A 23,249-nucleotide genomic window follows, 5' to 3' on the forward strand; every position below is an offset into this window, starting at 1 on the left:
GCTCTCACATATAGTTATCACTGTTTTCTGCGAATACACTATTGTGAGGCGAGTATCGTGATATAGCCCACAGACGGGGGGATGGGAAGCAGAGGCGATTGGCTCGTCAGGCACAGTCGGGGCTTGTTTCAATGTAACCAGGGGCAGGTCGGCAGAAAGGGAAACAATCATTTATTCAATATGAAACTGTAAATGTTAACTGCGTTATTGGGAATCATGAACTTTTGTAGCTAGACAACTCGTAAGAAATGGAAGGAATCTGGCTTACTAGTCAGAAGGTAAATTTTTGTTTTCTGAGGGGACCGCCGGTCGAGCAATAAAGTAGAGAATGAGCACAAGGTCCTGGCCTAGTGGTAATGCTGCGGCTAGGATTTTGCAGATCCGTTCTCACAAATCAAGAAAAAATCACGCTTCATGTCCAAATTTAAGAGGGTTTCGGTCGGTTTTGTTGTGACCAAGATATAAATGGTAAGATTTTGGCGGATTTTTTAACGTCCGGAGTATTTATCGTGTCACATATAGTGCTTTTCTGTGTATCTGTGTCTGCATGTGTGTGAGAGCTAGCGAATGTTGATAGTATGGTCGTTCAGTACAGTAGCTTGCTGCCTGAAACCTCGGAGCCTTGATGTTTACGGGAAGCGTTGTCATTATTTGTGAATGTATCACAATTTTTAATACACTAGCAGACCGTTTTACCATCCTAATTTTAAGAATTATTATCAACTTTATTTTGACTGAAGACAGTGCAGCACAGTGCGTCAATTTTTTGATCTGAGTCTACACGTTACTGCTCGTAACGTGACCGGCTGACGGAGAGGTAGCCATCTAGCTGGCTAGCATGAATTAGCAAGGTAAGGATGCGAATAGTTTTTACGAGCTCTGGCGCAATTTCACGCCTTTTGATTGACTACAGTAAATACAAAACAAGGGATAGAAATTCGAAAACTGCGAAGTTCGATGCATTCGTTTTTAGCCAGTTGTCAGTGGGTCGGCAGTCTGCATAGATCACATACATTTCTCCTCGGATGCCCAATAGCGTTCAGCGCTCGGCGTTTGCATGCAACGATAATCACGTTTTCTGCAGCCATGTCAGCCATAATTACCAGAAGTGAACTTACTCGGATATTATATGCAACAGCAAAAGGAGATCGACAAGACACATTTGTCCAAAATTATGCAAGATTTATTAATCTAATGTGTCCATTTGTGTGTTGTCAGGATGGAGTCGTGTCCATTTGAATTAGACACAGGAACGGTCCACCCGAGATTCATTGGAATGCAGCGCTAATTACTCCGGAGTTTCTGGTTCGGTGGTCTCGCTCCAGGCGGAAACCAGAACAGCGCCCAGCTTTTGAGAAGATACGCCACCGTGCCATGCATCTATCAACAACTGCCCTGAAAGCCACATCCTCCTATGCCTACAAGCAGCAGGACGCCCCCTGCTACAGCCCACTGAGGAGACTCCAGCACCTGACCTCCATGGTTTCTGGTCCAGACCTGGGTTTGGCACACCGAGACTCACAGGGTCGAAGTGGGTCACACACCCAGAAACCTATGGGGCTGAAAGACCTTGGGTCCACTCTGGCCCACATATCACCACCATTACCTGCCAACAATGAGACTGGCACCTATTTGCCAGGACAGGATTCGGATGTTAACGGATTACCCCTGCACCCACCCGGCTTATGTCTGGACCGTCCCAGTCAGGTCTCAAATGGCACCCTGCACTTTGAGTCCACCCTGTTCGAGAATGGGGAGGAGGAGGAAGATGAAGAAGGGGAGTTTGAGGATGACAAAGGACAAGGGATGGGACTGAAAGGTTTTTTGAAGAAGGAGTGTAAGAGAAAAGTGTCTCCTAGCAGTGCCCCCTGCAGCTCCGGGGTGGATTTGACGGCTGCCAGACGGGATGTTGTTGCCTGTGGAGAGATGGGAGCCGAACGGGCTGCTCCCACACCCATGGCCTCCAAGGCCCCTCTGGACGAGGTTGAGTTCTCTGACGACTCCTCGGACAGCGACTTCGAGCTGCCCTCGCTGGGGTCTATCGCTGACTCATCCCAGGGTGTGGCTGAACCCTGCTCCTCCACCAATCCTGTAAGTTTCCTGTTCGCTCTAACTTCGTGTCTACTGCACATCCTTGTCCCCTCTGCCACTGATCTATTTGCTCTCCTCCACCCAGTTATCATTCGATCCCATTAATTTAGGTCAAAGTTTTTTCCCTGCATGTGTTTGAAACTCAAGTCACACTGGGCTGTTGTGTCTGCATGTTTTAGGTGTGTTTCTCCTTGTTTCCATGGCCTAAACAAAAAATCTGCAGATTGTCTGGTCCTCCAGCAGTTGAATTTGAGATCCATGATGCAGGCTATAGACAGACCTCAGAATGTACTGCATGCTCACTACATGTATAAGTGGTTATCAAGATGGTCAGCATGCTTATACATACAAACTATAACAGTCACCAAAATAAACTGCATGCTTACTGCAGAACATACATAAACAGAGAGCCTAACCATATCTCATGCATGTGTCATCTAAATGCACGTTTCCAATGGGATACTCTGTATTAATGATTGCAACTAACCATAGTATATATAATGGCTTGGGCCTAGGACCTTGGACCATAATGTCTATACATTATGTCCATTACCATTACATCACCATAGTTGAGTAGGTGAGACATTGTAAGTGGAACTTGAATTGTACAAAGGAATCTGCTATACTGTGCGGTTAAAAGCATGAAGACATCAGATTTTCTAAGTAGTTGTAATGGGTAGTGATGAAAAGTGACTTCTTTATCAGGTTTGAATGTTTATTTACCTGTCCATGTTTATTGGCTACTTATCTGCAGTTGGTACTGTTGCTAAATTGGACACCATAGAAAGTTAAGCCACTGTTTAGGATTGGTTCAATTAAGTGTTCAAAAGAGTACAAAAATTGAGTAGTTTTCCACGCTTGTTGAGGGTCTAGTTACTTTACTGTACCCTGACCCTCTTAAGTAACACACAGTGTTTTACCATACCACAGTGCTTATCATCCCCAGATAAGTTATTGATATTTGGTGTGGTGCATTATGGGAGGCTCTTCTGTGTTGGGTATACTCAAACTGAGCAATCATCAATCATCTTAGGAATGTCACCACCATTCATATGGAGGAGCAAGGCATGCTATGGATGGCTATGTGTGGCAAGTTTATAATTTTACATATTTTGCATAGAAGTATAGATTTATTCAGTTTATTGGCTTTTTATATGAGTTAGTGTGTCATCATCTGGCATGATCAAAAGATGAGATTTATGTTGTTTTATTCGACATCAGTGGAACATCACCTTCTCTGTCATTTGGTGAGGGAACCAAAAAAAGTTGTCTCACTTTTGTCTAATGTCAGAACAGACATTGATTTGCTGTTTCATTTGAAAAATAAGTCACAAATACAGGTGATTTTCTTGGTCCTCATTATCTGAATGACAACACCTTCATCAAAATGTGGAAAACTGCACAGAAAGGTGTCCTACTTCTGAAGACGCTGTGCTTGTACGACGCTTGGCTATGAGTGTAGCTCTTTGATAAGGTTATTAATGAAACATTGTTTTAAAAAACTGATAGTGTTTAACTTTGCTCTTCACCAGTTTGTGCTGATCTGTGCTGGATAGATATTTCACTGTAAGAATACCATATTCTTTCATCCTTTCAATGTGAGTGTCCTTCCAGCCATGAACTTGAGCATTTTTCACTGCCAAAAAGCTCGGTTTTGGTCTTATCTGATCATTGTATCTGGCATCAGAAGGAACACTCTCTTTGAAATGTATGTCATACCTAAAGAAAAATATGGATATTGATATTATGCTATTGTGTTGCATCTTCGGGTCCTGGAGCTCTTCTTAAGGTCAATGGAATCGTGAACTCCCGCTGGTATCAAGACATTTTGCCTGCAAACCTGGTTTCCCCACTCATTCTTTGTAACATACACTTTTACTGAGGGTTCCCAAACATTTGCAAACAACCTTATACCCCAGACACAGTCATACATAGTGCACAATCTGCGGTTCAGTTTGTAGCTATGCTGTCGTGTTTGTACGACTCCTTACCTGATAATCTTCTTCTCCAATGTGAAATGCCATCAAAGCATGTGTGATTTAGTCTGTCTATTCTTAACCGTGTTTGTAATTTTCTCTTCAATGTTGAGTGTATCTCTTAATGTGCACAATACTGTCTGCTATAAATGCCTAAGCAATCAGGGAATTTGTTCAGGCATAAATTTGCTGTATATATCAGATATTTGGTTTAATGTAAAATAAACTTTGAAGATCACGTACGTTCAGAAAGCTTGATTAATGTTATCTTGGAGAAAAAATGTCCTATAAATGAGACTGATTCATGTATCATGGACTTTCTCTGCTTTCACTGTAGGTTGCAGTGTAATTTTTTTCTTGCTGTTGCAGTATAATGTTCCCCTACAGCTGCCATGGATTACAGTGTAATACTCCACTGCCGTTGCCATGGGCTGCAGTGCAGTGTTCTCCTGTAGTTGCCATGGGTTACAGTTCAATGTCCCCATGCTGTTGCTATGTGTTCAACTGTAGTGTTCCACTGCTGTTGCTATGGATTGCAGGGTAGTGTCCCCCTGCTGTTACTGTGGGTTGCGTTGTAGTGTTCCAGAGCTGTTGCTGCGGCTTACAGTTCAGTGTCCTGTTGTTGTTGCCATGGTTTGCGGTGTAGGGTTCCAGCTGTTACTGTGGGTTACAGTGTGGAGTTTTAAGGACTTACCATTTTATCTGGTTGAAACAAATAATTTTGTAAACGTTAAGAATTTTCCCTACGTCTTTAAATGTTATTGCGATGCATTTCTTTCCATGTTAATGTCTGTTTTTAAATATGCTGACAAACCATTGACAAATGTTTTCTCAGCTTCACAAGTTCATTGATGTAGCGTCATATTTTTGGGTTTCCATTCAGGTATGATGCTTTTACAACATGGTGGCGTGGTGGCATGTTTTTAGCATTTGCATTTTAAATTAAGTTTGCTTCAGAGCTTGACTGACAAAATGGCGATTGTGTTCAGGAAATGTTAATTGCTAGTCGTAAAGGTAGATGCATCGCAGTGCAAGAGCAAATCTATGTAAACTGGCTCACTCACAGCGTCTCATCTTCAATCTCAACTGGGAAAAGCAGGTCTTTTTTAAGATGGAATATCTCTGAACTCTGCTTTGATTGCCCTGTAACATTGGTTGTCAAAACCAAGCTCTGTCTCTGCTAAATTAAGTGACAATCAGTAAGCTGTGTTGGCAACTTAGAGTTACATGTGAATCTTTCTCTTTTGAATGTCATTTAGATGCTTACTTATTTCGGATGTGCATAGCATCCATTGCTTACAGTATATCGATGCCCTGCTTTTGCTGAGGGGATACAGTGTAGATACACTGCCCTGCTGTAATGGTGTTCCATTCTCCTGTTGTTACTTTGTCATGTTACCCTACTGTTACAGTGTAACGTTCCGTGTTTACATGTTTATCCTCCTGTTCTGGTGTTCTCCATAGTGACACGCCTCTGGTTTTTTTTTTTGTAGCCCACCAGCCCGAGGAAGAAGCCGCCCCCCGAGGTGAAGTTCTCGGTGGGGGACCTGGTGTGGGCAAAGTTTAACCGCCGACCCTGGTGGCCGTGCCAGGTGATCGGCGACCCGCGGGACGGAATGCACACTCGAATGAAAGGTGGGTCTCCGCCTCTCCTACAGGCGTTCCCCTACGCTAACCACCTGCATGTCGGGTTGTTAAAAAAACACTGCCAAAGACCATTTTTCTGCAAGCCAGTCACTGCTTTCAACTCTACTGCTGGCTTGTTGCTGGGTGAAACTAGTGCAGCGGCAACCTGCGGAACCCTGCCTGACGTGCATCGTCCTTCCCCTGACGGGACAGGGCCACGTGTTCCCATGCTCCAGATTCCTGGGCACAGTCAGCAGATGATCATTCTGGGCTTGAACCTGGGAACTCTGGATTGCAGTTGGTCTCAATAGTTAAGCTCTTTCTGGGAAGGGAAGTTGCCGTTTGTGAGAGTCCTGTGACCCAATTAGATTTGAGCAGATTTCAGCCAGCCAGTTATGTACACTTTATCCATTGAGTTGGGTTTAATTGCCACCTCTGATTGTAGGTCATGCATTAAGAGTAACTGACAATTGTTTGCAAAGCATGATGAGAAAGACTTATTTTATGTCATAGTGTCAAGCTGGTTAGGCTTGTAGTACTGTAAGGTTGTGAGTGAATCTACAAATGATGTTTTGGCATTCTGATCAAAAAAAGTGTTTGCCCCTGGGCCTAATCATTTTTAAAAACCCTTGGAGCAATTTTTGTTTTAATTTACTCATGTTGAGCAAGCTAGCTAGAGCGTGACTTATCGTGTTTGACTTTTCATTCAAATTAAGCGCTTTCTCTTTGAATCTTGCGATGCTACCAACGGCTGTGTATTATGATATATGAGCAACAGAAATGTCATTCTGAAAGACAGTTGGCTCAAAGAAACAGGAGCAATTATTTTGTTGTGTCTTTTAAAGGTCTTTTTAAAAAGGACCTCAGAACATTTGCTTTTATAGAAAGCAGTGTGTTTTTCCCCCTGCATTTTGGCCCTTTTTTTCTCCTTAAAAAAACACAGAATCCTGCATTAATGTGACCACGGTCGTGGTACTGTAAGATTATACGTTACCTAGTTAGTCTCATGAAACTGTAAGAATATGGGTAACCTGGTCAGGATCATTGTACTGTAAGATTATGAGTAACCTGGTCAGGCTCATGATACTGTAAGATTATGGGTAACCTGGTCAGGCTCATGGTACTGTAATATGATGAGTAACATGGTCGTGCCCATGGTACTGTAATATGATGAGTAACATGGTCATGCCCATGGTACTGTAAGATTATGAGTAACCTGGTCAGGCTCATTGCACTGTAAGATTATGAGTAACCTGGTCAGGCTCATGGTACTGTAAGATTATGAGTAACCTGGTCAGGCTCATGATACTGTAAGATTATGGGTAACCTGGTCAGGCTCATGGTACTGTAATATGATGAGTAACATGGTCATGCCCATGGTACTGTAAGATTATGAGTAACCTGGTCAGGCTCATGGTACTGTAAGATTATGGGTAACCTGGTCAGGGTCATTGCACTGTAAGATTATGAGTAACCTGGTTGGGCTCATGATACTGTAAGATTATGGGTAACCTGGTCAGGGTCATTGTACTGTAAGATTCTGAGTAACCTGGTCAGGCTCATGGTACTGTAAGATTATGAGTAACCTGGTTGGGCTCATGATACTGTAAGATTATGGGTAACCTGGTCAGGGTCATTGTACTGTAAGATTCTGAGTAACTTGGTTAGGCTGACTGTAAGATTACGAGTAACCTTCATTCTGTGAAACTTTCCCTACATGCGTGTGACACAATATGATAATTCACACCAGGTTTATTATTCTGGAAATAGATAACACCCTATTACTCTATGCTTTGCATGTTTGAATCTGTGGTTCACTGTGTTTGAATGTGCACTGTTTTTGAATCTGTGCTGCAATGTTTGAATCTGTGCTGTGTGTTTGACACTGCTGTGTATGACTGTGTGTGGTGTGAGTGTTTGACACTGTGCTGTGTATGATTGTGCAGTGTGTGTGTTTAACACTACTGTGTATGACTGTGTGCTGTGCTGTGTGTTTGACACTGCTGTGTGTTTGACAGTGTCATGCTGTGTATAGCTGTGTGCTGTTCTTTGTGTTTGATATTGTGCTGTGTGTTTGACTGTGTTGTGCCATGTGTTTCACACTGTGCTCTGTGTTGGACACTGTGCTGTGTGTTTGACTGTGTAGTGCTGTGTTGGACACTATGCTGTGTGTTTGACTATGTGTTGTGCTGTGTGTTTGACACTGCTGTGTGTTTGACTGTGTAGTGCTGTGTTTGACACTGTGCTGTGTGTTTGACTGTGTGTTGTGCTGTGTGTTTGACACTGTGCTGTGTGTTTGACTGTGTAGTGCTGTGTTGGACACTGTGCTGTGTGTTTGACTGTGTTGTGCCGTGTGTTTGACACTGTGCTGTGTGTTTGACTGTGTTGTGCCGTGTGTTTGACACTGTGCTGTGTGTTTGACTATGTGCTGTGTGTTTGACTCTGTGTTGTGCTGTGTGTTGGACACCGTGCTGTGTGTTTGACTATGTTCTCTGTGTTGTGTATCAGAGCCCAGTCGCAGGCCATGTCGGCAGTACTTCCTGCGGACGTTTGGGGACACGGTGGACCAGGCATGGGTCCCTGGCAAGGCCACCTGCCCGTTTGAGGGAGGCCACGAGTTCGACAACCTCCCCGTCCTGCGGAGGAGAGGGAGGCAGAAGGACAAAAATTACAGATACACGGTAACTGCTGACACTAATGATGTCTGCTTAAAAAACATGGTAAAAAATACTGACATCGGCTACAGGCAGACAAGAACTACTGATAGTGCCAACATGAGTTACAATTACATGGTGGCTTCTGGCACCATTTTTAAATGCATAGTTAGCAAAGACATAAATTTAATTCTAAGTGCAGAAGGATTGTAACTATAGCGATTGCTAACTTAGCCTACAGACTTCAGCACATCAGCTGCACTCATGTTGCAAATACGTTTTCACTGATAGAATTATTTATACAAGGTAATCGCAGACTACTTGATAGGCCTGTTTTTCAGTATACTAAAATGAACAAGTGTCACACCCTGATTTCAAATTTAATACAGTGCTTGGGGAATTCTCTCTACCTTTTACCTATTTTCCCTCTCAATGAACACCATTGTGATTGCAATTCATTTTCATAACCGCTTTTTGCACTTTATCTGCTGCTTCGTTGAAAAGATAGCATTGAAATGCAAGTGATTTGCTCAATGTGTATTATTTGTTTCGATTTTGTTGTGTTATTTTTCTCATTTAGATAGCAAAGCGGTTCTTGGAGGCATGGAAAGTCAGTGTGCTGGAAGCAGAGGCCTTGCTTCCCGAGGCACTGAACAAGGCACTTCCTGTCACACCCACCCAGAAGAACAGCTGTGAGCCAATCAGAGAGGAGCAGGTCTCCGAGTCTTCACCTGTCTCCATGACACCCGTGTCTCCAGCTTGCCTTTTCAATGGAAAAGCACTAACCCCGACAGAGCCCCCGCGACCAAAGGAAAGCGCTGTCAAGAAACCACCAATCAGGAAGAAGTCCAAAACACCCAGCTCCAAAACGGCTGGACCAGTCCTGAGAAAGTCACCTGCCAATCAGATAGAGGCTGGAGACAGCCCATATGCTGACATCGATTCTGTGCCCAGGATTTTGTGTCCCAAACCAGAGAAGACCTCAGAGAGGGACCCCCTATCAGCCCCATTGCCCCCTGGGAAAGGGGAGAGGCGGAAGGCCTTTGGGGCAGGAGGGGATGGAGAAGGGAATGGTCTGGTGGTGTCGGGGGCGGAGCTCGGGTCTTTGGATGGGCCGCTCTCGGGGGGCGGGGCCACAGAGGATACCACGGCAGATCTCCATGACAATTCCAGGAAAGCCGTGGAAGTGCACTCAGCCTGTCTTCCTGCCAGCAGCCGGCTGATGACCCGAGCGCTGCGCAGCCAGGAGCAGGCAGACCAGCGGGACAGGGTCCTGCGCAGCCGAATGCGTGGCCGCAACCTCAGCCCACCGCCCCCTGCACCTGAGGAGACCCCAGATGATTCGGCCCCGACTGAAGTGCTTCCTGGCGCATCCAAGTCCTCACAATCCACTGTCAGTCCACAGCCCATCCCTGAGACTACAACTCCCACAAGGTCTTGCTCTCCTTCTGCTTCTCCCCTCCTCAAGTACGCAGACATGAAGGCCCACAGGGGTGGTGTTCCCAATGGGCTGCTGATCAAGCCGGAGGACGAGGGCGGCTGGGGCCCCGCTCACGTGAAGAGGGAGAACGGCGTGCCTGCCGTGCAGGTGAAACGCGAGGGCGGAGCTTCGGACGCCTCCTCCTACTGCTCCTCCTCGCCTCCTCTTTCCCCGATGGAAGCCTTCCAGGACCTGAAGGAGATCACGTTCAGGTCCCTGCTGGACGAGGACAGCGGAGCGCCAGGGAAGCCCGTCACCTTCCGGCCCGACGCCAACTACAAGTTCAGCACCTTCCTGATGCTGCTGAAGGACGCACATGACAGCCGGGAGAAGCGTGGCGCCCCCTTGAGCCCGGAAGGGGAAGCGCGGGGCCCGACCCGTGCTCTCATGAAGGAGGAGCCGTCCCTCATACCGTCCTCCACCCCAACAGCAGGCCAGAGGGCCGGACTCTGGACCACAGCAGATTCCAAGAAGGTTCCGGAACTGAAGCCGAAACCCAAGAGGGTGAGACACAGGCCCAGACCCGCCCCCAAGAAGAAGGTCTCCAAATACGAGGGGGACCCCGTGTTCTCGCCCTCCAAGTACTCGCGGCCCAAGAGGCCCCGCCCGTCGGAGAGCGGGCGGGCGGGCGCGGGCGGCGCCGTGCCGGCCGAGCTGGCGGAGCACGCGTACGGGCGGGGCGGGGCGGACGGGGGAGCGGGCGACTCCTCGCTCGGAGGATTCTACGACGGCGCCCACGACGGCGGCGTCCACGGGAGGGCCGTGGGCGTGGCACCCAAGAAGCGCTGGCTAGAGCAGGGCGGGTTGGAGATGGAGGGGCGGGCCGGGGGGGTGGAGCCCCATGCCGAGGTGCCTTCGGAGCAAGGCGGAGCCTCCCAGTCAAAGATGGAGGCGGGTGAACTCTCCCTCTCCCGAATCCCTTCCACGGGGGGAGATGCACCAGGTAAGGCCAGCTTTTCACTACGGAGCCACAAATTCAATCATATGACACAGATATGATTATAAAAATATAGTTACAGTGTGCTGAGCAGAGCAGAGTTCCATTTTCGGGGTGGCTAAATGCACACCTCGCTCATTGCCGTGTTTTTTTGCTTGTCGTCCGCAGCCACACATTCCGAAAATAAACGTCTCAGAAAACCAAGCAAAAGACTGATAGAGTGCACAGAGGAGTATGACAAGATCTACGCCGTGAAGAAAAAACCCAAGAAATCTACTGAGGCATCTGGGACGGTAACGGAAGCATGCACACACAGGCCCGAATAAATTATATCATAGATATGTAATAATGTAATGTATAGTCATAACTAAGAAATGTATTGTGTTATATATGTTTTGGGTGGAATTGACACTTCTAGTCTGTTAGACTAACTCAACTGATGGGGGTGTTGTAAAGACGCTAAATCCTTGATGTGTCTGCTAGTAGTCTTAGGTGAAAAATATATTACAACAAAAAGATGGGTAATTCTTACAAAGAATTATTGAGGGCAAAAAAGGAAGTAATTTGAAGCTTGAAAAATTCCTGTTGAATGGGCATTCCAGCTGAATGAATGTGGGTAATATTCTAGTATCTGATAATGATTATATTATAATAATAATGTCCTGATACTTTTTCCTGTGTCTCTCCACTGCATTTGCAGTGTTTATGAGAAACAGAACAGAATGGCTTTTGTTCTCCATTGGAAAAAGATGGTCCGTGGGACCAGCTTAGGATGAAAGTTGGAGGGATTTTACAGTAGGCAGTTTTGCATTTGGAGCATTCACATTGCATGAAAGCAGACCTCAGTGTTAAAACCTGACTGATGGTTGTCAGCCGTTGCATGAGAGGTCACTGCTGTCTCTACCCTGCTGGGCTCTAGGACTCTGACCTCAGCAGTACAGAACAGATCACATCTGGGAAAGTGATGCCAAACCCACTGAACTCGCTGCCAGAGATGCAAACTCCACCCCCCGAGGAGCAATCCAAGGCTGCTACTGGGCCAGCCCCTACCGTCCTGGAACAGACCCCTCCCCAGGAAGGCCATGCCCTGCCCATTGACACACTAACCCCGCCCCCTGAAGCTCCCTCTCCTGGTACGCATCACTCTGTGGAATCTGGTGAGAGAAGCTTTTTTGAAAGGCTATTTTAATTGTACTTCCATTCTAATTAGGTGAAGGACATCTCCCCAGAAGAACTTAAGAGGAAAAGCACTGAAATAAATTCAGTCAAACTGGCAAAATCACATATTTGAATACTTGGTGGTTGAGAGGGCTGACTATCCCCCCCCAGGAACATAAGTCCCCTCACTGTGAAACACGTTTTGATATTTTGTTTGTATACTTATTAGGACAACACAAGCATACAAACAACAATTCTAAATAAGAATTACAATTCTAATTCAATTTGGAAAACCCCTCCCCCTATGTCAGTAAATTCTCTTATTGACTGATGAGGCCCAGCTGGCGGCCTTGCTCCTGTTTTAAACGAAGCATGTCTCCGTTCAGCGCTCCAGGACAAGAAGAGGCAGAGGAAGCCTACCAAAAAGCTCCTGGAGAGTACGGAGGAGACAGAGTTTCTTACTGTCCCAACCAAGAAGGTACCGGAAAAATTAAATTCCATTGTGCTGACAGAGACAGAGTCATCAAACATTTCCATTCGGGTTCAAAACATTGCAGTCTGAGTATTCTCCCTTTTTGTGCTCCATTATTTATATTGCAGTCATGGTCATATCATGGTCATTACCTACTGCAAGACACTGTCCTGCTCAATCAAATGGATGTGCCATGTGTGAACATTTCTGTGTGACTGGTAGTCACTTCAGTGGGGAAGGAGGGGGATATTTGGATATCAGAGGCCGCTGTTGTCCTAAACTCCCCGAATGCTTCCCTCTCAGTCTCCCGTTGAAGGGCAGTATCCCCCAGCTGTGCAGGACAAGCTCATTACTAGAACTTTCAGGGCAGGAAGTTGTAAACTCGACTTAAGTCTGGATACCGACACCTTACTGGCCCTAGTTTCTGCTCCATATCTGTGAGCTGATTGGCTCATTCACGCAGCAACTGAGCCTCCTGTTCCTACTTCCTGTTTCCCATAGTCTTCCTGTTCAGGAAATTAGTAAGATAAGGTATAGAGGAGGTTTATGTCATCATGTATGTGAATCCACTAGGCAGTCTAGAATCCACATGCATTCAGCACACCACAGTGATCCATGTTTGTTTTGTTTTTCTTGATTGCCTCTATGCAGTCCTTCTATGGGTCTAATTGTACTAGTCCCTTCAGGACAACTCACAATTTTTAACGACATTGGCTACGTATGTGATGACAGTGTTTGTATGTAATGAAGAGGGGGTTTTATGTCGTTTTTGTGTGTCTACATTGGTTAACTTGGGTATGTGTTGTTTTTTACGTGATGATCGGGGGTTTTGTGATGCTTCAGAAGGTTTTGTGCTGTGTCTTTTTGGCGTACGTGTGACATTCTCTTACTGGTGCTGGGTTGGTCAGGAGTGTAGGGATCCAGGAGAGGACTCAGAGAGCCAGGACAGTCATGAGGTACTGGATGAGGTGAGAGGGCTCCCAACGTCCCACAGACCCGACACGGCCCCTCCGAGCTCAATTAATTACGCTTTATTTATTCGTTTGAATCAAAAACATCAATAATAATAGATGCCATTTACACAGTTCCTCTCATCTCTGGGGGAAACTCATCTCGCCACCAGTGAACACCACCCATCTGGTGAAACACGGCAGCCATTTTGTGTCAGAAAACTCACTACAAATCGACTTGGGTTGAAGGAGGGATTTTGACAATTTTGTAGTTAATTTTCTGGTCTGTACTTGTGTGCATCAAACATTATTGTGATATATTGTATGTCGCTCTGGAGAGCAACTGCTAAATGAATTAAGGCCAAACTAATACACCATTTTGTCCTTAGAGACCCACAAGGTCAACATGGCCCGTTTCACCTCATTAACAGTCACTCTATCCATCCATCCCTATTTGTTGTTCACCGTCTCGTGGTAATTGGTCAGAGAGGTTGGACTGCTGCGGTGGGCGCACGCTTCATTGGTGCTCTGTGTTACAGGTGAAAGATGTGGCGAATGAAGTGCCTGATTCCAGTTTGCCGTGGCATGCTGCTTCTGAAGGTAAGCCTCCCAGCTCGGAGCAGAGCTGGGTCCACTCTTTACGGACCCAATCCCCTGCTGGTCGGAACCGGCCCGGTGGAACATGGGATTAATACCCTGGGCTCTTGTGTTTGACTGTCGGTGTGTAATATCTCTTTGTCTGTGTGTCTGTCTGTCTGTGTCTCTTCAGATAAACAGGACAGCGCGCAAGGCCTGCAAAGTTCCTCTCCCACGCCCCGCCGGGAGAGCCTGGAGGGCGGGGCCACCTGGGACTCCCTGTGTGGGACAGAGGGGGATGGTGAGGGAACGCTGGACTCGGAGGTCAGTTCACAGGGGCTGCTTAAAACCGCCAGTCATTTGAATGTAAACAGAATGTGACCAGCTGACCAGCTAAAATCCAACTTTTACATTTGACAACAGCTGTGTGCTTTTGTGTTTTTTTTTTTAAACAAATATTTAGCATCTGTTTTCGGTAAGATCTGTCTGTTTTCAGATCCCCTCCACAGTAACTGTATACGTGTGCCAGTACGTTTTCATTTTAATTTTCCCTTGAAGTCGGCAACCAATTGTGATGTAAGACACCAGGGGCTGGGTGCATAAATGCTGGTCATGCAACCAGCCATTACGCCCGACGTTTGCCTCGCGTCTGATGCTGTTAGTCCTCACTAACATCTGGCACAAGCGCAGCATTGATGTCGGTTGCACCAGCTAGGCGGCGCGGCAGGCACTAATTACGACACATGTTCACATATGTGTCAGTTGCATAGAAGTGTGAACTCCAAATTTGCATACCGTGGAACTGGCTGGCATTTTCTAAAATGGCTGAGGCAAAGCCCAGATTTTGTTTCTTTTTCAAATCAAAAAACGACGAAAGCTTGAATTGTAATTACTGTAGCCGTCAACGTTACGCTCGGCTTACTGCTAGCCCAGTGCTGTTAGGCGTGGATTTTAGTCCTAAACAACTCTTGGTGTCTGTTGCTGAATGCCGGAACCCGTGCAACTAAAATTTACGCCTGAATGAACATCCGACGTTCACACTTAGTCTCAGGTGTGAAGTTTTAATGCAGTCGGCCCCAGGTGAGGGGAGCTAACTGTGTCATCAACCGCTAACTGCCAGCACATCCTGTGGCTATTTGAAGGCCAGCGTTAGCCACCCAGGCTGTAGGCCTATTGTAAACTGCAGCAGGGTGCTGGTGCTGGTGCCTTTAGTTTCTGGGGTAACTGAGATGTGATTGGTCGGCAGGGCTTTTGCTCGGGGCGGGAGGACAGCATGACCGGGGTGAAGGAGCCATGTCTGGAGGACGGGATGGCCCTCTGTAAGAGACCCCCGGGGGAGAAAGGGGGCGCCGCCTCCATGAAGGAGAACGTGTGCCAGGTGAGTTGGGCGTGCGTGCGTGCCAGGTACGTGCTGGCGGTGTGAGTGTGCCAGGTGTGGAGGGTAAGAGTGGGACAGGTCAGCTGGTTGTGAGGTACATGCTTGCTGAGGTGGGCACAATAGGGGGTATTTTTCATACTGTTCTCAACTCTTGATAACAGAACTGTATGGCTAAAAAATGCCCCTAATAATATAGGCATTTTGGGGGATTGTTCAGTTTATCAGTTTTAGTACATTGACTGAATTGAAGTGGAATCGAGCCCTGCTGTGTCGTGTGTTATTTGTCTGAGTGTGGGAATAGTTGTGTAAGCATTGTGTATGTGTGCGTGCCCCCCCAGGTGTGTGAGAAGACGGGGGAGCTGCTGCTCTGTGAGGGTCAGTGCTGCGGGGCGTTCCACCTGCAGTGCATCGGGCTGGAGGAGACCCCCCAGGGCCGCTTCATCTGCAACGAGTGCAAAACGGGTCAGGATCGCCATCGCCCCCAAATACTGCACCCCCAAATACTGCACCCCTATATACTGCATCCCCAAATACTGCACCCCTATATACTGCATCCCCAAATACTGAAACTCCAAATACTGCACCCCTATATACTGCATCCCCAAATACTGAAACTCCAAATACTGCACCCCTAAATACTGCACCCCCAAATACTGCACCCCTATATACTGCATCCCCAAATACTGAAACTCCAAATACTGCACCCCTAAATACCGAAACTACAAATACTGAAACTCCAAATACTGCACCCCTAAATACTGCATCCCCAAATACTGAAACTCCAAATGCTGCACCCCTAAATACTGAAGCCCCAAACACTGTGCCCCCAAACACTGAACCCCCAAGCATTGAAATTCCCAAACACTGAACCCCCAAATGCTGAACATTCAAACACCAAACCCCCAAATACTGAAACCCCAAATATTGAAGCCCTGCTGGATGACTCCCCCTGGAGATCCCGACCATGGCCACCTTCCGGTCTGAACTCACAAATATGCCCCCCCCCCCATCCCTATGAAAATATGACATTCCAGTGTATAAATGGATTATGTTAAAAACAGAAAAAGCGTGTGTTGTGGAGCAGGAGGTGTGCAGGCCTGTGGAAGTGGCGTTCAGCATGGCGCTGTGTTTGGCCCCTTCCAGGTGTGCACACCTGCTTCGTGTGCAAGAAGCCTGGCTCGGACGTGAAGCGCTGCATGATCCCCGTGTGCGGAAAGTTCTACCACGGAGAGTGCATCGCCAAGCACGCCCCCACCATGGCCCAGGGGCGGGGCTTCCGCTGCTCCCTCCACGTCTGCCTGTCCTGCTACATCACCAACCCCGCCAACCCCTCCGTCTCCAAAGGTGTGTCCCCCCCCCCCCCACCCCCCCCCCACCAGCTTTTACAAGCAGGAGCCAGTGAATTCCAACCAGTCTACTTTACTCCAATCACAGTGAATGGTTCCTATGGCTGTCAGACTTATGTTTTAATCTTTAGACCTTAGTTTTAGTTTTACTCCTGTTTTCCTTTCTTCTGTTATTTTACTAGTTTTTTTTATTATTATTGTGTTCACTTTGGAATGCTGAGCAAAATCTTCATCACCTTAGTCTTCATCTTACTAAGTGTAATTATTGTCCTAGGTATTGTGAAGTGTTGCTGAAGTGTATTTTCCCTCCAGGCCGACTGACACGGTGCGTGCGCTGCCCGGTGGCGTACCACGCTAATGACTACTGCATGGCAGCCGGCAGCGTGATCCTGGCCAACAACAGCTTCCTGTGTCCCAACCACTTCACCCCCCGCCGGGGCTGCCGAAACCACGAGCACATCAACGTCAGCTGGTGCTTCGTCTGCTCTGAAGGTCTGTAACCCGCATCCCCGGCTTTACCCCATCGTATCGTGCTCTCACTGTACCTTATCTCACTGTACCTCTACTGTATCCCACTCTATAGTAATTTTATGTTTTTTTCCCTGTTGTGGAACCTCCCTCCCTGTAGGGGGCAGTCTCTTGTGTTGCGAGTCCTGCCCTGCAGCCTTCCACCGCGAGTGTCTGAATATCGACATGCCTGAGGGCAGCTGGTTCTGCAATGACTGTCGAGCCAGCAAGAAGCCCCATTACAAGGACGTACTGTGGGTCAAAGTGGGCAGATACAGGTTTGGACCACGCTCATTTCTCTGGACATAATGAGCTTTCATGTGTTTTGTAGTTTAACATTACACGTTAGCATGTTTTTAAAGATGATGAGCATCCGTGTGCTGTTTAATTAGTCATGATGTTAAATTAACTAAATGGGTCCATTATTTTAGCTATATGTTTAAATACCAGATATTTAATAGGGAACTTCAGGTGTTGTACTTGGCTAAAGGGTAGAACATCACACTCGTGTGAAACTGGGTGGAGTCTGCGTCTTAACCCCAAACCAATTATTTGGGGTGCTCTCTCTCTCCAGGTGGTGGCCCGCAGAGGTCACTCTCCCCAAAAACGTGCCTGAGAACATCATGCGTATGAGGCACGATGTGGGGGAGTTCCCTGTGCACTTTTTCGGCTCCAAGGACTACCTGTGGACCTATCAGGCCAGAGTCTTCCCCTACATGGAGGGAGATGCCAATAACAAGGACAAGATGGGGAAGGGTGCGGACGCCATCTACAAGAAAGGTACTGGCACGTGTGCTTCACTGCTAAACTCCAGAGAGGTTTTGTTGAGGAAAGTTCATGTGATCTATAGCTTTTTTTAGCCTGTAATTCAGTCCTCCAGCAGCAAGATGGCACTAAAACCTGATTCAGTCATCTGTTGAGCAGAAACATTATCACATTTAATTTTAATCAGCATCAATCAGGTGCCTTTGCACCATTGGAACTGAAGTTTGTTTTTTCACTGGTTATTTTGTCTTCATAGTTGTCTATCTAGTCTAACACTTTCAGTTTAACGAGTTAATTTGTTGAATTGCACCAAAGTTATGATTGCTCTCTTAAAAGGCCTTTTGTAGTCAATTACCTCATTGTATATACAAAATGAGCAGCTACAATGACACAAAATGGATTTCAACAGAATTGAAGGTTACCAAAACTGCAAAGGCTGGTCATTATATCATAGAGATGGACTGCATTTCCCAGAATTACTTGCTGCTGGTGATAATCTGCACATTGTTAATCTCTCCTCAGCTCTGCATGAAGCTGCTGCAAGATTCCAGGAGCTGCAGGCAGAGAAAGAAATGAGGCAGCTGCAGGAAGACCGAAGAAATGACAAGAAACCCCCTCCATACAGGCACATAAAGGTACAGTCCGGTCCCCTCCCCTCACAGAACTCTTGAGTGCTGCCCTCTCTTTTCGCAGAGTGCAAAAAGAACACTTTTTCTGTTGCTGTTTTTATCCTGACGCTCTTTTCTCCCAAAGCGGAATGCCCGAGTGCATTTGTAGGCCAGCCTCATTGCTGGTGCTTCCTCTATATTTGGCGAAAAGCAGACAAAGGTGCCATCTTCTCAGAAACACGTGATGCCAGGCTGACTCTTCTTTTAACCCCGCAGTCCAATTTCACTGCTACCAGTCGTTCAGTGAACAGGCTGACGTGTTCAAGCGCTGGTGTTAATTTCTTCTGCACAAACACTTTGTCCTTCAGGGATGTGTCGTTTCAGAGGTTCGTATTATTGTACGTTCACGACACACTGGTGCACTCGGTGCCGAGCCGCTGTCTTCTCTGCGTCCCTCCCAGGTGAACCGGCCAATAGGAAAGGTCCAGATCATCACGGCCGACCTGTCGGAGATCCCGCGCTGCAACTGCAAGGCGGCGGACGAGAGCCCGTGCGGCCTGGACTCGGAGTGCATCAACCGCATGCTGATGTACGAGTGCCACCCGCAGGTGTGCCCGGCGGGCGAGCGCTGCCAGAACCAGTGCTTCACCAAGCGCCAGTACACCCCGGTGGAGATCTTCCGCACGCTGGCGCGCGGCTGGGGGCTGCGCAGCATCACCGACATCAAGAAGGTCAGCGCCCGTCCGTCAGTCCGTTAGCCCCGCCCCTTACGTGCTCAAATTCAAAGTTCAACCCCAACGCTCTGGGCCCTCATGCATTATGCATTAGTCATTTATGAACGCTGGAACGCTCATTTTATCCAGCTGCGTGCGGATATTGTGATTCAGCAGCAACCCTGTGACACTGTCAAATAATATACAGTGCTGTGCCCAAATAGTAGGTATGTTGTTGGAAACCTATTCTGGTATTTTCAAATGAAATACTGATATTGTTATTCATCTGGGACGCTCTTGTCATCCCCACATGCAAACATTGTGATTTATCTGCGACGCGCCGTGATACTGAGCCGTGTTCTGGTTCAGAACGCCCTGTCTGTCAGGACCCCTCTCATCTTTTCTGGTTCCGGGTCGTCAGGGCGAGTTTGTGAACGAGTACGTGGGCGAGGTGATCGACGAGGAGGAGTGCCGAGCTAGGATCAGACACGCCCAGGAGAACGACATCTGCAACTTCTACATGCTGACTCTGGACAAGGTGGAGCCCGATAGCATTTAGTACAAAATGGCATCTCTTACATATGCACACACAAACACACACGCACACATATTACATGTAACACACAACTATGTATTGTGACTGGCCACACTTAAAACACAACGTTTAATACAAAATACCGTCTCCCTTACATACACAAAGTGAGGTGTAACTGTATAGTGAGCAGCCATGCAAAAAACACCTTTTGCTGTTTAAGCTTAGGTAAAATTACAACGCTAACGGTTGTATTGGATTTTTAGTACAAGTACTTACATCACATTTATGAATCATTTACACATTGTAGAATCAGCTGTTTAAGTGAAGGGCGGTGTCCGCTGTTTTCTGAGTGCCGTTTGTTTGGCTCGCGTCCGCAGGACCGGATCATCGACGCCGGGCCCAAGGGGAACCAGGCCCGCTTCATGAACCACAGCTGCCAGCCCAACTGCGAGACCCAGAAGTGGACGGTCAACGGGGACACGCGGGTCGGGCTCTTCGCCCTGGTGGACATCCCCGCAGGTGGGCCTCGCCCCCACGGCCACGCCCAGCGCGCCGGCTCACCAGGGTCTAGTCAAGTGCTGGGAACACTGCAGGGTTCTACCTGCTTTCAGATAGCGGGCTTCCCAACCCTGTTCCTGGAGATCCACTATCCTATTGACTTTCACTCCAACCCTAACAAAGCACACCTCATTCAACAGCTAGAGAGCTTTTTAATCTGCTAATTGGCAGTCAGGCGTGCCAAATGAGAGCTGAAATGTAAACCTGCAGGACGGTAGCTCTCCAGGAACAGGGTTGGGCAGCCCTTCCTTAGTTTTAAAGTCCGGTATATCGTATCGTTGTTTTGTGTCGGCTCAGGTTTGATTTCACCGGGGTTGTGTCTGAGCGCGTGCGTCTAAAAACTGCTTCCCTCCAGGAGTGGAGCTCACCTTCAACTACAACCTGGAGTGCCTGGGGAACGGCAAGACCGTGTGCAAGTGCGGCGCCCCCAACTGCAGCGGCTTCCTGGGCGACCGACCCAAGGTGAGGAAGGGAGGCCGCTCGGCTTCAGCCAGGCCGTCCGATGCGTGTCACGTCTCCAGTTTACGTCGTCGGCAACGCGATGCTCTCTGTGCACTGAGCTATGGGAGAATTTGAATGGGATGCCAAGTTCTCTTGCGGGGGGGGGGTTATTTGAATTGTGAATAAAAATTTGAATTTTTGAGCTGGGCACAGCTGGAGTCATAATGGATACAGGGCCTTCTCTCCTCAGCTGTGTTCCATCCTCAGTTTGTCCTCCCTATGTTTTCCTACTTTTCCTACTGCACATGCTCTGCGTGATTATTTAGTGTTATCCTGATGTATTGTATTAGTAAAGCAAACTCGATCAATTCTGTCCTCAGAACCAGCCCTCGTCGGAAGACAAGAACCGCAAGTTTAAGAGGAAGATTCCGGTGAAGAAGAAGAGCAAGCTGGAGGTGCAGAGGGAGCGGGAGGACGAGTGCTTCAGCTGTGGAGACGGGGGCCAGATCGTCTCCTGCAAGAAGCCGGGCTGCCCCAAGGTCTACCACGCCGACTGCCTCAACCTGTCCAAGAGACCCGCGGGTAAGGGCTGTGTGCACTTACTGTAGGTCAGTACTGCATACACATACTCTTACTGTAGGTCAGTACTGCATATACATACACTTACTGTAGGTCAGTACTGCATATACATACACTTACTGTAGGTCAGTACTGCATATACATACACTTACTGTAGGTCAGTACTGCATACTGCATACACCTGTTTTAGGCCACTACTGCATATTGCATACACTTACTGTAGGTCAGTACTGCATACACATACTCTTACTGTAGGTCAGTACTGCATATACATACACTTACTGTAGGTCAGTACTGCATACTGCATATACATACACTTACTGTAGGTCAGTACTGCATATACATACACTTACTGTTGGTCAGTACTGCATACTGCATATACATGCACTTACTGTAGGTCAGTACTGCATACTGCATACACCTATTTTAGGCCACTACTGCATATTGCATACACTTACTGCAGGTCAGTACTGCATACACATACTCTTACTGCTTGCCAGTACTGCGCACACATACATTTATTGCAGGTCAGTACTGCATACACATATTCCACAAATACTGCATACTGGTGTCTGTGTGGGGTTGCTGATTGGCTGTGTGTGTTTCTGTGTGGCCTGTGATTGGCTGTGTTTCAGGGCGCTGGGAGTGTCCATGGCACCAGTGTGACGTGTGCGGGGGCGAGGCGGCCTCCTTCTGCGAGATGTGCCCCAGCTCCTTCTGCCCCCAGCACCGGGAGGGCATGCTGTTCATCTCCAAACTGGACGGCCGGCTGTCCTGCAGCGAGCACGACCCCTGTGGTCCCGACCCGCTCGAACCTGGAGAGATCCGCGAGTACGTGCCCCCCCCGGGCCAGGCCCCCCCAAAGCCCATGGGGGTGCTCCCGCAGCTGCCCCCCCTCACCGCCGGCGCTGCCGTCACCCCCTCTATGACCTGCCCCTCCCAGCCTGCCCCTAAACCGGCCCTCGGCCCCGCCCCCCCACCCCTCTACATGTCTGACTCCTCCTCCAGCGCCCAGAAATGCCCCGCCCCCAAGCGCGAGAGCGGCGGAGAGGTCGACAAGGAAGATGGCGAGGGCGAGGGGCTCGAAGAAGAGGAAGGGGAGTTGGATGAAGAGGGGGAGGAGTTTGGGGAGGAAGAAGAGGAGGAGGAGGAGGAAGAGGAATTTGAGGAAGAGGGTGATGCTGAGGAGGTGGAAGAAGAGGAGGGGCTTGAAGAGGAGGAGGAGGAGGGGATAGATGAAGAGGGGGAGGGGCTCGATGAAGAGGATGGGTTAAATGGAGAGGAGGAGGGGCTTGAGGATGAGGATGAGGTGTTTGACAAAGAGGGGGAGGGGTCTGAGGATGATGCCGATCCTGACGGGGCGGACCTAAAGGACGTGGCAGCGGAGTGAAGTGACCCACCTCAGACAGCCGGACCAGCAGGGGGAGCTGGCGAGGGGAAGTGGAGCGTGTGCATGCGGGCGCAGAAGGGACGCACATAACCGCGCGCTGACTGACTGACTGCTGCCCGAAAGGGGCGGAGCCGCTGCTGTCTCATGTTCTCACGCAGACGTTATTTGTGTCTGGTGCTGTTTATCGTTCGTTTCTTCACATTTCTATTTTTTTTTTTTTTCCTTTCACTCGTTTACATTTAATCATGTTCTCTCCTCCGGAAAAATGATAAATCCATGTACAGAAGGCGGAAACCCCTTCAGGCACGGCCAGAATCAGGCACAGGGCCGTGCACGAGGGAACGAATCATGGCCACGCCCTCACCACGGTGACCGTGACCGGAACTCGGGGACCACCGCACAAATCCCATAGAACACTGGGCCCTGAGACGAGGCCCCCCCCACCCCAAAATAAAAAAAGCCCCCTTTTATTAAAAAGCTTCCCCTCGGAGCACAGAGAAGACGCTACA

General features: G+C 48.1%; 1 protein-coding gene across 1 annotated transcript; it reads left to right on the forward strand.

Annotated features, from left to right (window-relative positions):
• On the forward strand, positions 1-22,740 carry nsd1a (nuclear receptor binding SET domain protein 1a). The gene is made up of 24 exons (XM_035408254.1): positions 1-468; positions 1,219-2,091; positions 5,561-5,702; positions 8,202-8,374; positions 8,928-10,770; positions 10,933-11,057; positions 11,684-11,897; positions 12,309-12,400; positions 13,303-13,362; positions 13,884-13,944; positions 14,114-14,244; positions 15,167-15,298; positions 15,637-15,760; positions 16,442-16,642; positions 16,957-17,136; positions 17,273-17,429; positions 17,726-17,931; positions 18,439-18,551; positions 18,986-19,255; positions 19,659-19,775; positions 20,150-20,291; positions 20,686-20,792; positions 21,152-21,353; positions 21,986-22,740. Exons 2-24 carry the CDS (start codon positions 1,375-1,377, stop codon positions 22,738-22,740), a joined length of 6,264 nt encoding a protein of 2,087 aa, XP_035264145.1. The 5' UTR covers positions 1-468; positions 1,219-1,374.
• The last annotated feature ends 509 nt before the right edge of the window (positions 22,741-23,249 follow it).

Source organism: Anguilla anguilla, chromosome 3, assembly GCF_013347855.1.
Source record: "Anguilla anguilla isolate fAngAng1 chromosome 3, fAngAng1.pri, whole genome shotgun sequence".
NCBI classification, from domain to species: domain Eukaryota; kingdom Metazoa; phylum Chordata; class Actinopteri; order Anguilliformes; family Anguillidae; genus Anguilla; species Anguilla anguilla.